The sequence below is a fragment of the Saccopteryx leptura genome, chromosome 1 (assembly GCF_036850995.1).
Source record: "Saccopteryx leptura isolate mSacLep1 chromosome 1, mSacLep1_pri_phased_curated, whole genome shotgun sequence".
NCBI lineage: Eukaryota > Metazoa > Chordata > Mammalia > Chiroptera > Emballonuridae > Saccopteryx > Saccopteryx leptura.
Genome location: NC_089503.1, coordinates 17506463 through 17520673, shown reverse-complemented (window position 1 = coordinate 17520673; position 14211 = coordinate 17506463). Strand labels below are relative to the sequence as shown.

General features: G+C 44.1%; 2 protein-coding genes across 6 annotated transcripts in view; one reads left to right on the top strand and one right to left on the bottom strand.

Annotated features, from left to right (window-relative positions):
- Positions 1–657, bottom strand: part of LRP4 (LDL receptor related protein 4) — a 56353-nt gene extending 55696 nt beyond the window's left edge. The window contains exon 1 of the mRNA XM_066361808.1: positions 412–657. Coding sequence (XP_066217905.1) covers positions 412–463 — 52 coding nt within the window. The 5' untranslated portion in view covers positions 464–657. The remainder of the gene's footprint in view (positions 1–411) is intronic.
- CSTPP1 (centriolar satellite-associated tubulin polyglutamylase complex regulator 1) overlaps positions 1–14211 on the top strand; it is a 184405-nt gene that overhangs the window by 984 nt on the left and 169210 nt on the right. The window contains exons 1-2 of one of the 5 annotated variants that reach the window (XM_066361934.1): positions 5925–5961; positions 9123–9257. In XM_066361934.1, coding sequence (XP_066218031.1) covers positions 9136–9257 — 122 coding nt within the window. In that variant the 5' untranslated portion in view covers positions 5925–5961; positions 9123–9135. Of the gene's footprint in view, positions 1–5924; positions 5962–9084; positions 9258–14211 lie in introns of those variants that run through there. The other 4 variants (XM_066361926.1, XM_066361941.1, XM_066361960.1 and 1 more) reach the window with 4 other exon arrangements.

Here is a 14211-nt window from a genome sequence, read left to right as displayed (position 1 = left end):
TACAATTTATGGTCTAGCGACCATCCTCCCCCGCGTCCCTTTATTCGCACACATTCATTCGCACCAAGGACACAGAGACCCTATCTTAACCTGAAAAGGAGGCAGACCCCAGCTCTTCAAAGAGCAACGAGGGCAGGCGAACGAGCGCCTCAGATCTTCCCCCAGCCCGGCCCAGACCCGGCCCGGGGAGCTCCTCCACCGCTGCCCCTCTAGGACAGGAGATCTGGGGGGAGCTTGTGCTCCCCTCCCCGGCACGCAATCTCAGGGCTACTGCTTGCAGCGAGGGCGAGAGGGGTCTCAGGCCCCAGCCTGCGCCGTCCCGCTCTCGGGAGCTGAGTCCCGCAGCGGCCGGACCCGGGGACAAACTTTCCCCAGCGGGCCGGTCCGCGCGGGCACCGCGGCGCCGCTTACCGTGTGCGCAGAGCAGGGCGCCAAGGAGCAGCGTGCCCCACGGCCGCCTCATGGTGCAGCGGCAGCGCCGGCGCTCCCTGCCGGCCCGGGGTCCCGCCGGCTCCCGCGGGGCACGAGGCGGAGGGAGTCGGGGGAGGGTCCCCGAGGGGAAGGGTCCCCGAGGGGAAGCGTCCCGATCCACCGCAGCGGGCGCGCCCCGTAAGTCACTCTCCCGCCGCTGCTGCCTCCAGTGCTGCGAGCTGAAGCCGCCCCGCCAGGGGACCGGGAGGGGGTGTCCGGGGCCCGGCCGCCCCGCCCCCCGCCCCGCAGCCCCCGCCACCGCCACCGCGCCTGGTCCCGCCCCCAGCGCCAGCCCGGCCCCTTCCCGCCCTCGGCCCCCGCCCCCGGGTCCCCAGATCCCACCCTCCAGTGCCTCCCGCGCGACCCCACTTCTCTTGAGGCCGCCCCCACATTCCTAGCCTTCGAGAGAGCCCCCCATCCCCATTACTACTGCTCTAATGTCCCTAACTTAAAAAAAAAAAAATTGTCCTAGCGGTAATCTCGCTCGCATCCCGGTCACTCTAGTTCTATGCCAGGGCTGACCCAAGTCTCCTAGACGTGACCCTGGCCCCCCTACCGGCCCCAAGTCCAGACTTTATTGATGTCTCAAGAATACGCAAAGCTTCCAAATGCATAATCCTCTTGGTCTTTATGGACATCAAACAAGGGACATCAGGGGGCCCGGAGTGCTCTCTTAACTAGCGTTTTCACTGTCAAAACTCCTTTTCTGAGATTTTCTTCTTGCTCCACCCTCGCCCCCGTCTGGGCAGCGTTGTTCTAGGGCTAAATAATTCCACAGCCTCCCCTTTTCATTTACTCATTTCCTGAGGTGGTTGTCTGGGTCCTGTCGCCCCAGTTCAGACTTCCAGAATTGGCCCAGACAGACTTAGTTCCTCCTCGCTGTCTTTGTAAATCAGCGTTGTTAGCCTCTTCACCTTCTTTGACTTTCTGATCCTGGCAAAGAAGGAAGGGGATAAGGCAGTAAGTCCTTACTTGCAACTTCACTCTCCCATGGACTTAGCCTCCTCCAGCGTCCGTCTGTAGAGCTTCCAGTCATGTTTTACTACATAAAGTTTTAAACTTCTCCTTGTTCTAGCTTTGTGGCCCATCAATGCTTCTCCCCAATGCATATTAATAATATGGGTTGATTTTGTTACCGTCTTCCATTTTCTAGGTTGACTCTTGTCTTATTACTTTTGTCCAAGTCCCCAACTTCCTTAGAATCCTATGTATCACTTTTCCCTCCAAGTTGGTACGCCAGCTTTACTGGCTTTGGAATCTTCCTTTATTTTGTTAAGCCACTTTCCTCTCGCTAATAAATAGAGCCAGGAAGACTCAAATGCCCATGTTAGCTAAGGGAAAAGCAGTTTGGTGTAGTACAAAGTGGATACTAGAAAGATTTCTCCAATGGATAGGTTATTTCATCCTTGCTTCTTTTCCATTTCTCAAAGGATTTCACTTCAAATTACCGTCTTTGACCAAAACTAACATTAACTTTGCAACAGCAACCAAAAGATGTGAAGTGTTAACTCCTTCTCAGCCAGTACTTCTCCATACTGATTTGCCTGAAATTTTTAGCACAGACGAAATGTGGTTGAACTAGCATCACCATGGTAACTCATACCAAGGCATTCTCTGCGTGTGCAGTTCTTCTTGCTGACTGAAGGCGGCAGGCGAGTCAGGTCAGCTTTGCAGTACATGTAACTTACTGCTATGAAAGTCCACCTTGACGACCTATGTCTGTCACCTTAGCCTAAAATCCAAGGAGAAAAAAAGTGAAAAGTAGAGGCTGATTCTTTGCATATGCACTCTTCATCTCCCTCTCAGATCCCTCCTCCCACATTTTGGATGCAGCCTTGGTTGGTCTTAGGACTCCAATATATGTTGCTTATGAAGACTTGCTTTTCAACTATTGAGAAAGACCTTATGATTCTGGAGACCACATTTTTTTCCACACGAAAACTAAGGACATGTGGTATAATGAATACATTTGTCCCAAAAAAAATCCAAGACAGGCGGTCACCATACTTTCGCTGTCAGGGGATTAGGAATTTATAAACAGTTTCTACTCTGTATGCAAAGGATAGGTTTCTTTCCAAAAGGCATGATTTGTGTTGTTTTCCTGGGATTGAGGAGGAAGAGGGAGGCCGGCTATCCCTAACTGATTCAGGCTCAGGAAGCTGTGTTTTCTGTGTGCATCCCAAGTCCTCCTCCTCTATGCTTCAGCAAAGTTCTGGTGCACAGAGCCATCCCGGCTGCTGTTAGTCACTGGGAATATCAATGGGTAGAAATGAACTTTGTGCATAGTCCCTGCCTGGGTCACCCCCTAGGGTGAGTTAAGTCTTGGCTGTCAGAAACTGCTCTTGTGCCAGGAGTGCTAAGCCATATTTATTTTTACCAGGCCTCTCAGACTTTCTTGTTTGGAGTGAGAGATCCTGAAAAGCATGCCAGAATGAGCTGTTTGTCTCCCTTTTATTGTCCTCTGGGACATGCCCCTAGAAAAGTTGTAGGGGACTGCCAATTCCAGAGAGGTCTCAGAGGCCTTGGTTTCCTCAGAAACACCACCCCTTTCCTTCATCCTTCTAGGACAGATCAGGGAACTGCATTTCCAAGATCAGAATATTGCCCTGAATTAGACCATCACTAATGGCCTTTTCAAAGAAAACACAGGGAGTACTACAGAAACAAGATAAAAATGGGCCTGATTTTGATCCAGTTGGGTTGGTAGAACTCTCTTATAACAGAGGCATCATTCAGCAACCTGAATTTCTAAACATAATTCTTCAGAAAGAGTAAAAGGCCTGACCAGGTGGTGGCACAGTGGATAGAGCGTCGGACTGGGATGCAGAAGGACCCAGGTTCGAAACCTCGAGGTCACCAGCTTGAGCGCAGGCTCATCTGGTTTGAGCAAAGCTCACCAGCTTGGACCCAAGGTTGCTGGCTTGAGCAAGGGGTTACTCGGTCTGCTGAAGGCCCATAGTCAAGGCACATATGAGAAAGCAACCAATGAACAACTAAGGTGTCGCAACGAAAAACTGATGATTTATGCTTCTCATCTCTCTCTGTTCCTGTCTGTCTGTCCCTATCTATCCCTCTCTCTGACTCTCTCTCTGTCACTGTAAAAAAAAAAAAAAGAGTAAAAAATTTGAAGTCTCATACTTTTAAAACAGTAGTTCTCAATGAGGAGTGATTTTGCAATACCTGATGACATTTTTGGGAGCAGATGTTACTGACAAGTCACGAGTAAAGGCCAGGAATCCTGTTAAGCAGCCTACAATGAGCAGGACATCCTTCCCACAACCAAAATTATCCCGCCCCAAATTTTAATAGTACTTAGTTTGAGAGGCTCTGATTTAAAAGATCAAGATCATGAATCTGCAAAGAATTGCTCCATCTTCTCTCTAGAATTCACTTTCTGTGAATGGACGGCATGGATTCTTAAAGCTATAAAAGCGAAAACGACAGAAAGCCCAGTCAAAGGCACTAAAGGAGCCCTATACCTATCTGCCGTGGGAATACTATTTCCAGTATTCATTCACTTAGTAGGAATTTATTACAGTTTAGTATGTGCCAGGCACTGTAGAAGCGGTGGTAAAAAGATATATTGGGTCTCTGGAACTTACATTCTAATGGGTGTGGAAGCTCCAAGTATGCAGAACCATTAAAAGAATGATCTCACAAATGAATGTAAAACTACAAATGATTGGGGCAGTCACAGAAAAGTACAGGGTTCTATTAAAGAAAAGACTTGATTTAGATTTGGGGTTTCCACAAGGCCTGTCAGAGGCACTGACACTTAAATTGATTAAGAGTCATCGGGCTAAGAGTAGACAGGGAGGGTTTTTCAGGCAGAAGGAACAGTATGTGCAAAGGCTGTGAGCCAGGAAATATGGCTGGTTCATGGCTGGTCTCAGTTCATCATCACACCCTCAACGAAGCCTCATGTCACCACGTTAAGTTTGCCTTGTTCTCACTCACTGCCTTTATCTTATTTTACTTAGGAAATTGGATAATGTTTCATAGAGGTGTAAGAGTTTACTAGGCAGCAAATGTGGGAGAAGTACATTCTTAGTGGAGAGAAGAACTTATGCCCAAAGCAAGAGGGTATGGAAAAGCTCCGTATGCTTGGCAGTAGTGAGTAGGAAAGTATGGCTGGAGTATCAAGTACGTAGGGAAGAATGGCAAGGTGGCTAGAAGAGTGGGTTGGGACCAGACTGTGAAGGAATATATATGTCTGCGGATTAAGGAATTTTACTTCATCCTAGTAATAGTGAATCAGCACCATTTTTTAAAAAAAGATTTTATTTATTGATTTTACAGAGAGAAGAGGATGGGGGGATGGGAAAGTAGTTCCTTCACTATAGCTATTCATTGATTGCTTGTTGTATGTGCCTTGACTGGGCAAGCCCAGGGTTTTGAATTAGTGACCTCAGCATTCCAGGTTGGCGCTCTGTCCACTGTGCCACCAAAGGCCAGGCAGCAATGCTTTTTAAGTAAGGAAGTAACATGGTCAAATTTGAATATTAGAACAATAAACTTATTACAATGTAGAGGATGGCTTGGCAGAGAAAAAACAGAAATAGAGACTAGTTTTTTTTGTCCTAAGATTCTGAAATTTGGCACTTCCAGTTCATATCCTGTTTATTTAATGATTCCTAGTATATTCCCTTTCATCCTCCTGAACTAATTCTCTTAGCTTGTCTACATGTAGCATTGTCTCTAAATTTGTTGCTTTTTTGCTGGGCAGTTCTTAAGATATTTCTGTCACATTCAGTATTTAGGTGTAGGAAGGATATGCCAATGCTTTCTGATTGTTTTTAATGCCCTTCTCAATGATGCCTTGCCTTTTTCTGGACCTTTCTCTCTAATAAATTTGTTTTATGAATTGGTTCTTATGAGGCAACTATAAGTCCTATGGGTTGGATGCACTTAGTTTTCTAGACTTTTAATTTATAGGAAGAAAAATCTCTTTATGGTATTCACGTATTAATTCTATTAGGCACTATCTATGGTCCTGGAAAGTTAAAGATGAATGAAGACTGTCTCTGCCCTCAAAGTATTCACTATCTAGTAGGAGAAGTCAAAGAAATTTTTTAAAGGACATAAGTGCTTATCAAACTGCATAGTCTAGGACAGAGAAAGGTACAGCTAATTTTTGTGGGCTACCAAGAAGAAATCAGAAAATTTTCTCCCTCCTAAACTATATGAAAGTGTAATTCCCAATTCTTTTTGTCGCATTTGAAAATATAAAATAACAAGAAGGTACAGTCTGTAATTTGTCTTTCAGCTCCAGTTCGATTTAAACAATGTCCTCTTAATCACCTTCTTGTAATCCATTAGTTATTTTTAACTGTCCCAGAGTTCATGAACATTTTCTTTGCAAATACTCCCACAGCTCTGGTCTGTTGCCTCATGGTAGTCCAAAATGGCTTGTCTGTAAATAGCATTTTTAATTTAAACATGTTAATTCCATATACTGGCATCACAGTTTTTGCTCTGCTCCTAAGGAGGGTAAGTCTTTTAAGAAGAGCCTAGTAGCTCAGAATGAATTTCATGACCTGCATTTCTTAGTAGCTAGTTTGCCTTTAGCATCTTTTCTGCTTGATGAGTTGATAAAAGCTCGTCCTAGTTTCTTGAACCTGTTTTGTAGCAATAACTCAGTCTAATCTATTTTTTATTTTAGAGGGAGAGGAAGGAGATAGACAGAGAGAGAGAAACATCGATTTGTTGTTCCGCTTATTTATGTATTCATTGGTTGATTTTTGTATATACTCTGATCAGTGTATGGGGACAATGCTCTAGTTTAAACTGAACAACCCAGCCAAAGCTAGTTTTTCTTTTTCTGTTTCTTTAAAATTTAAAACTAGTACATTTATATTTGTTTTTCTGAAGTTTTCAATTCCAGGGATGATATTCTTTCTGATTAATCTCTTTATAGGTCTTTGGCAGAGCCAGAAATGTATATGAATTTTCTCTTTATAATTGAGAATTATAATCTGATAAACTGACATTTTGACAAAGCTTCTCTCTTGTGGGTGTTTCTCCTATTGTTTTGAGTTTTATGTTTTCATTCCTTATACTGTAATACTTTAAGAGCTCATGCCTTCTCTATGTTTTAATCAATTTTATATCACCTGCTGATTTTCAGGATTGTGGAGTTGTCTTTTGATTTACTGGATGATTATTTGCTTGGGTAAAATTTTCAGAAATATGGTAAAATAATTTAAGAACTTGGAAAGCCCATCTAAATTTAAGGCTGACATTTTTTTCTTTTCTTAACACTCACCAGGATCACAAAAATACACTTGGCTTTAACAACTTGTGTATTTCTATTTTTTAAAAAGACTGATGTTTTGTTGTTTCACTGAAAAATTTCCTCCACCACTGATGTGTTGCCAAAATCTATTATCATGTAATCTATGGCAGAAAATAAATCTAAAAGTAGTGGCTCTTTCTTGGGGAAAACCAACATTATCTGGAAGGTCATCACTTCTGCTTATCAAATATTTTAAAGATTTTTAAGCCACTTATTTATTGTCTTGGTTTCAGGTTATAATATGTTCCTGTTATAGGAAACTTTTGTGAATATAGAAAAGTATAAAGAAGAAAAGTGTAAACAGTCAGTAATTTCACCATCAGTAAAAGGTTACCTGTTATTTCCGTGAAACCCCAAATTTTCTTGAAGCCTTAGTCTAGCAACCACCTACCTTTTTCTAAGTCATCTTCTTCAATAGACTGTTCAGGACATTAAGAATAGAGACTGACTTTAAATATAAGGGTCCTTAGGATTTTTATGGAATGGATGGAGCTGTAGGAAAAACCTACAAATTGCTCCAGAGATGACATCTTGTTCTTATTTAGCTTTCTTTGAGTCATTAACAGTCGGGCGCCACTGGTGCTGAAACTTATCATTATTATAACCGCAAATGGGTTAATGCCCAAACAAAGCTATATTCTTGGGGCTGGTTCCCAGCTCCACCACAGAGACCTCAGCAGCAGCACCCTCCAAGTCCCAGGATAATGCTCCACAAATAAGAGGATGTCAGATGTTCAGCCTGGACTGAAAATTCTCTTCTTTTATCTGGTAGCTTCCAGTTGCTGGCAGGGCAGAGCAAAAAGAAAAATAAATAAATAAAAACCAAGCCAACAAACCCTAAAAAAAGAGGCTGTGTGGTTTAGTGGTCAGACCACTAGCCTGGGGGTTGGGATAGCTGAAATCCAGTTCCAGCTGCCCCACTATTGGCTGGATGATGCTAGACAATTCATTTTCTTGATATGTTCCCCAGTTTTCCTGCTTAGAAAACGAAGAAGTGCCTTAGAAAGTTCTTATGACAAATGAAATGACCTATAAATAGTTTAAGGTTGCTTGGAAATAAAATAAAATTGTAATCCTTAATAATTATTATCCTATTACTTTATTAATAATTTAGTAATAAGCCACAGGTGTGAAAGTTACAAACTCCCATACCCTTAAGCTATGTTGGTAGGGGGAATAAGGGAGTGAAGGGGGAAGAAGAAGGCAAATATTTTCATCTTATTTGCAGGACTTCACATCAAATATCAAATTAGTAAATTTATTACCTTATGTAATGCTCCTAGTTTGTGTCTGTCCCTTTATCCCTACCGCATCTAAACGCAGAGTGACTCACAGGAGCCTAGAAATGAGACACATATACAATTTGAAAGGAAAGGGAGAATTAGGAGGTTTGAAACTCCTGGTGGAGCAGGCTAAGAATAGACCACTCGAAACACAAAGAGAAGAACCTCCTCTTTCTTTTTCCTCCCAATGTAGGTGGTCCAATGGTTTCCCAGTCATTCCTTTGATAGCATGATTTTTGTTTTGTTTTCTTTCGTTTCACAAAACCTCACCTTTTTTTATGGGGTGGGGGGCGGGGAGCACACGAACTAAAGAAGTGGGAACAAAGTGGCTTTTGCTAATAGGTCTCAACTGTGACAAGTGCTACAGACCACTAACCTGTTGTTGGAAGTGGAGCAAAAGGAGAAATATCTGGAGCTCTGGACATTTGAAAACCAATACATGTTCTCCCCTCTTAAAGAAGCGAGCAATTAGGCATATGAGGGGAAAAAATCCAATAGATGTTTTGGTTTGTGCACCCTATACCCTCAAGAAGTGAAGTGACTTGGTAGGAAAAAAGAATAACACTTGGGAAGGGGACCAAACAATAAGCGATAGGAGTAAAGGAGGGACTTTCAGAGGAAATGTCAATGAACTCAGAGGATTTAAGGAGCAGCTTGTGTGTGTCCAGTCTTGTAGGAGCAGCCTAGATATACGCACGTGAAAGCAAATTTGTAGCAATTGAAGATAGTAAATAATAAAGAGATAACAATAGGTAATGTGATATTAAATGTTCGTGGGAATTTAGGTGTGGGAGCTATTGTGAGGATAACAGCTGTATAAAGCAGGTACAGTTAACAAAATTCAGAAACTGAGAATATGGGAGGCTGGCAATAATTCTTTGGCACCAGGAAATATGATGAATTCAAAAGGACTCTCCACTCAAATTCCTCTAAAACCACCTCCTCAAGAATTCGTGAATCCTAAGAAGCCCCGACCTCCGCGAAGCAACCGCTCCCGGAACTGGTGTGGTCAGTGTGGCGTTGCGATACGGAAACTGTTTGCGTGACACCCCCGCTGCCTCCCGTCTCTCCAGCTGCGTAGGTGCCATGGCAACAGAGAGAGCAGGCGACCTGGGTTCCGGAAGCCTGCGAGCTACAGCTTGGAAGCTGCTACGGTCAAATGATGCTGACTCCGGAGCGCCTATCCCTACCGGACTACGAGTATCTGGGTAGGAGCTTCGGGGAAGGAAAGCAGTGCAGACGAATTAGGCCGAAACCTGGGAGGAGGCGGGGTCGGCGTCTGGGTGGGAACTGGTCCGGGTGGGATGGGGAGGAGTGGAGAAAGGGGCGCGTTCTGGGTCCTGAGCCTGTAAGGCCCGGGGGCGAGGCGAAAAACAGCACCTGGGCAGTGAACAATGTCTGCAGTGTAAAGGCGGGAACTCGGGCCATAAGGATTGTGGTTAAAGTGGGATAGGTTGCAGTTGAGGATTGGGGGCCCATCTGGGGTGTTATTGCTATGCTGGTAGTGGAGTAACCTTGAAACCTGAAGTGCCAAGTCAGTCATTCTCTGAATAATCATTTTACCGTTATAGTGGCAAGTAATAATTTTGAGCGTTTGTTTTACATTAGACACTGTACTAAACGTTTTACATGCATTCTTTATTGAATCGTCACAACAGCCGTAGGAGGAAATACTGGGGTTTTCTTCCATTTCGCAGACGGAGAAACAGGCTGAAGAGGTAACTTGCACAAAGTAGGCCACACAGGAAATAGTAGAACTAGGGTCAGACCCTAATTTGCTCACTCCAGGACCTGAGCTCTTGACCACTAAGTCTGTAGTTAGTATGGTATTGAACACCTTCAGTGTGTAAGGCATTTACTGGATGAAAAAAAGCATGTATGCACACAAATTTAAAAAAATTTTGATAGACTTTTGCCCTGGCCTGATAGCTCAATTGGTTAGAGTGCTGACCCAATATGCAAAAGTTGCCGGTTCAATCCCTGGTCAGAGCACATACAGAAACAGAGTGATATTTCTGTCTATTTCTTTCCCTCCTTCCCCTCTCTCTCAAATCAATCAATAAATTAAAAAATAATTAATAGACTTGATTTCCTACAGAAATGTCAAGTTTACATAAAACTGAGCAGATTAATCACAACGTTCCCATATAGTCCCTCTCTTCCCCACTCATAGTTTACTTATTATTAACATCTGGCATTGGTATAGTACATTTGTTATAATTAATGAACCAGTATTGATACGTTATTAACTAAAGCCCATAGTTTGTTAGGGTTCACTCTTTGTATTGTCAGCTTTATGGGTTTTAATAAATGCATAATGTCATGTAACTGCCAATATAATATCATGCAGACTAGTTTCACTGCTCTAAAAATTCTCTGTGTCCTACCTATATATCCTTACCCCTGCCCCGTAATTCTTGGCAACCACTAATCCTTTTACTATATTTAATGTTTTACTTTCCCAGAATGTCAGACTTTCACTAAGCAATATGCATTTAAGGCCCCTGATTGTCTTTTCCTGGTTTGATAGCTCATTTCTTCCCCCTCTCCCCCAAGTTAGAAGCAGGGAGGCAGTCAGACAGACTCCCACATGCATCCAACGGGGATCCACTCGGCATGCCCACCAGGGGGCAATGCTCTGCCCCTCTGGGATGTTGCTTCTTTGCTGCCGGAGCCATTCTAGCACCGGAGGCCGAGGCCATGGAGCCATCCTCAGCATCTGGGCCAACTTTGCTCCAATGGAGCCTTGGCTGTGGGAGGGAAAGAGAGAGAGAGAGAGAGAGAGAGAGAGGAAGGAGAGGGGGAAGGGTGGAGAAGCAGATGGGCGCTTCTCCTGTGTGCCCCTGCCGGGAATTGAACCTGGGACTTCCAAATGCTGGGCCGATGCTCTACGCCTGAGCCAACTGGCCAGGGCCTCATTTCTTTTTATCACCGAATAATATTTGATTGTTTAGATACACATTTTTAATGAAAAACAATTCTAGTTTATTTTTTTAAGTGAGAGGAGGTGAAATAGACTCCCATGTGTACCCCAACTGGAATCCACGTGCCAACCCCCGTCTGAGGCTGATACTCAAATCAACCAAGCTATCCTCAGTGTCCAGGCTGATGCTTGAATCACTCGAGACACTGGCTGTGGGAGGGGAAGAGGGAACAAAGGGGGAGAGGAAGGGAGAGAGAAGCAGATGGTCACTTCTTTTGTATGCTTGACCAGAAATTGAACTGGGACATCCATTTGCTGAGCTGATGCTCTATCCACTGTGCCACTGGCCAGGGCCTAGATTAAATTTTTGAATTGGTAATATGGAAACTGGATTTAAAATATAAAGAAGTAGCCTGATCAGGCAGTGGCGCAGTCAGCAGGGGTCTCCAAACTTTTTACACAGGGGGCCAGTTCACTGTCCCTCAGACCATTGGAGGGCTGCCAAATACAGTGGTCCTCTCACTGACCACCAATGAAAGAGGTGCCCCTTCCAGAAGTGCAGTGGGGGCTGGATAAATGGCCTCAGGGGGCCGCATTGTGGCCCGCGGGCCGTAGTTTGGGGACGCCTGGGAGCGTCGAACTGGGATGTGGAGGACCAAGGTTCGAAACCCCAAGGTCACCAGCTTGAGCGCATGCTCATCTGGTTTGAGCAAGGCTCACCAGCTTGAGCCCAAGGTCACTGGCTCGAGCAAGGGATCACTCGGTCTGATGTAGCTTCCCAGTCAAGGCACATATGAGAAATCAATCAATGAACAACTAAGGAGCCGCAACAAAGAACTAATGCTTCTCATCTCTCTCCCTTCCTGTCTGTCTGTCCCTATCTGTTCCTCTCTCTGACTCTGTCTCTGTCACAAAAATAAATAAATAAAATATAAAGAAGTTTACAGTGAGAGGTCTCCCCCACCTCTGCCAGTTTTTTTGTTTTGTTTTGTTTTTTTGTTTTTTTACAGAGACAGAGTCAGAGAGGGGGATGATAGATAGGGACAGACAGGAACGGAGAGAGATGAGAAGCATCAATCATCAGTTTTTTGTTGTGACGCCTTAGTTGTTCATTGACTGCTTTCTCATATGTGCTTTGACTGGGGGGCTACAGCAGACCGAGTAACCCCTTGCTCAAGCCAGCGACCTTGGGTCCAAGCTGGTGAGCTTTGCTCAAACCAGATGAGCCCACTCTCAAGCTGGCGACCTCAGGGTCTTGAACCTGGGTCCTCCGCATCCCAGTCCGACGCTCTATCCACTGCGCCACTGCCTGGTCAGGCCCTCCTCTGCCAGTTCTTATCCATAGTCAACCCCACTGGTAACCACTATTACTGGTGTCCTGTGTATTCTTTCAGAGTTTATTATGTACATACCGTACATTCTTTTTTCCCTTTAATATATCTCCGAGTAATTTATTTATCAATAGCTTTCTTATTTATACCCTGGCCTGATAGCTTGGTTGGTTAGAGCATTGTCCTGAAGACAGAGGTTGCTGGTTCAATCCCCGGTCAGGTCACATGCAGGGGCAGCTCGTTGTCCCTGTCTCTCTCTCCCTTCCTCTCTTGCTAAAATGAATTAAAAAAATTTTTTTTAGCTGCATAGTATTTAAATAATTTATTTAACCAATTCTTTATGGTAGACAGTGTATTTTCTAGCCTTTTACTATTACAGAAAATACTGCACTGACTAATGTGCAGTTTTTTTTCCTTTACTAGTATATCTGCAAGTATCAATTCCATGAAGTAGAATTGGCTCGTCAGGGGTATATGCATTTATTTGATTGATTGAGAGACAGAGAAAGGAAGGGAGAGACAGAGAGACAGAGGGAAGCATTTATTTGTTGCTCAACTTAGTTGTACATTCATTGATTACTTCTCGTATAGGTCCTGATAGGGGATTGAACCTACAATGTTGCAGTTTTGGGACAATGCTCTATCTGACTGAGCCAACTGACTAACTTAGCATTTTAAATATTGATAGATATTGCCAAATTGTCCTTCCTAGGGGTTGTACCCGCAATGTAAGAGCATGCCAATAAAATATATCAAAGTTTTGATATTTTCAACCTGTTAAGTGATAAAGAGTCCCAAGGAGCTTTAATATGCATTTATTTTCATCAAGTTTAAGGGCTATTTGATTTTTGAAAGGCATGCATATACACCTTTTTTTTTTTCTGAAGCGGGAAACGGGGAGAGACAGTCAGACAGACTCCTGCATGCGCCCGACCGAGATCCACCCGGCACGCCCACCAGGGGCGAAGCTCTGCCCACCAGGGGGCGATGCTCTGCCCCTCCGGGGCGTCGCTCTGCCGCGACCAGAGCCACTCTAGCGCCTGGGGCAGAGGCCAAGGAGCCATCCCCAGCGCCCGGGCTATCTTTGCTCCAATGGAGCCTTGGCTGCGGGAGGGGAAGAGAGAGACAGAGAGGAAGGAGGGGGGGGTGGAGAAGCAAATGGGCGCTTCTCCTATGTGCCCTGGCCGGGAATCGAACCCAGGTCCCCCGCACGCCAGGCCGACGCTCTACCGCTGAGCCAACTGGCCAGGGCCTGGCATGCATATATACTTACACACACACATATATAGAGAGAGAATTGTAAGCAGCCAAAAGGGCATAGTTATATTATTATATATAATTAATATTCATTGGGTGCAATGAATATTAATATCAATGTCTAGCAATACCTAGAATTTTGCTAAGAATTTTACATATTTTATTTACCCAGTACTTAATGTGAATCTGTGAAATATTTGAAAATATTATTCATTTTCTTGAGTGTTTGCCATTTAAGTGATATATATCAAAGGCTTGGCACATTTAATATACTGGTGCTTTGGTGAGTAGAAATTGGTGGTCCCTTTATAAGTGGCCTTTTCAGGAAAACTAATTCAATGGTAATGTTGATAATGAATCTACAAAAAGTCAAAGTCTCAGGTTGGTTGGAGAAGCTTCAATGTCCACCCATCTACCTAATGTTTGAAACCTAAACAAGTGCTCCTTAAGGCTCTGTAACATTTAAGTGTCTTAACTCCCTGTCTCAATCAATAAATATCTCAATCTGGATATTTATACTGCCCTAAGTAGGGTCATACTACTCATTGGCTGCCATATGTTTTGTCAGACCATTCAATTCTGGTGAAATGCATTTGTCTCTAGTGGAAAATAACCCTTGCCCATTACAAGTTGGTCTCTTTTAGAACCATG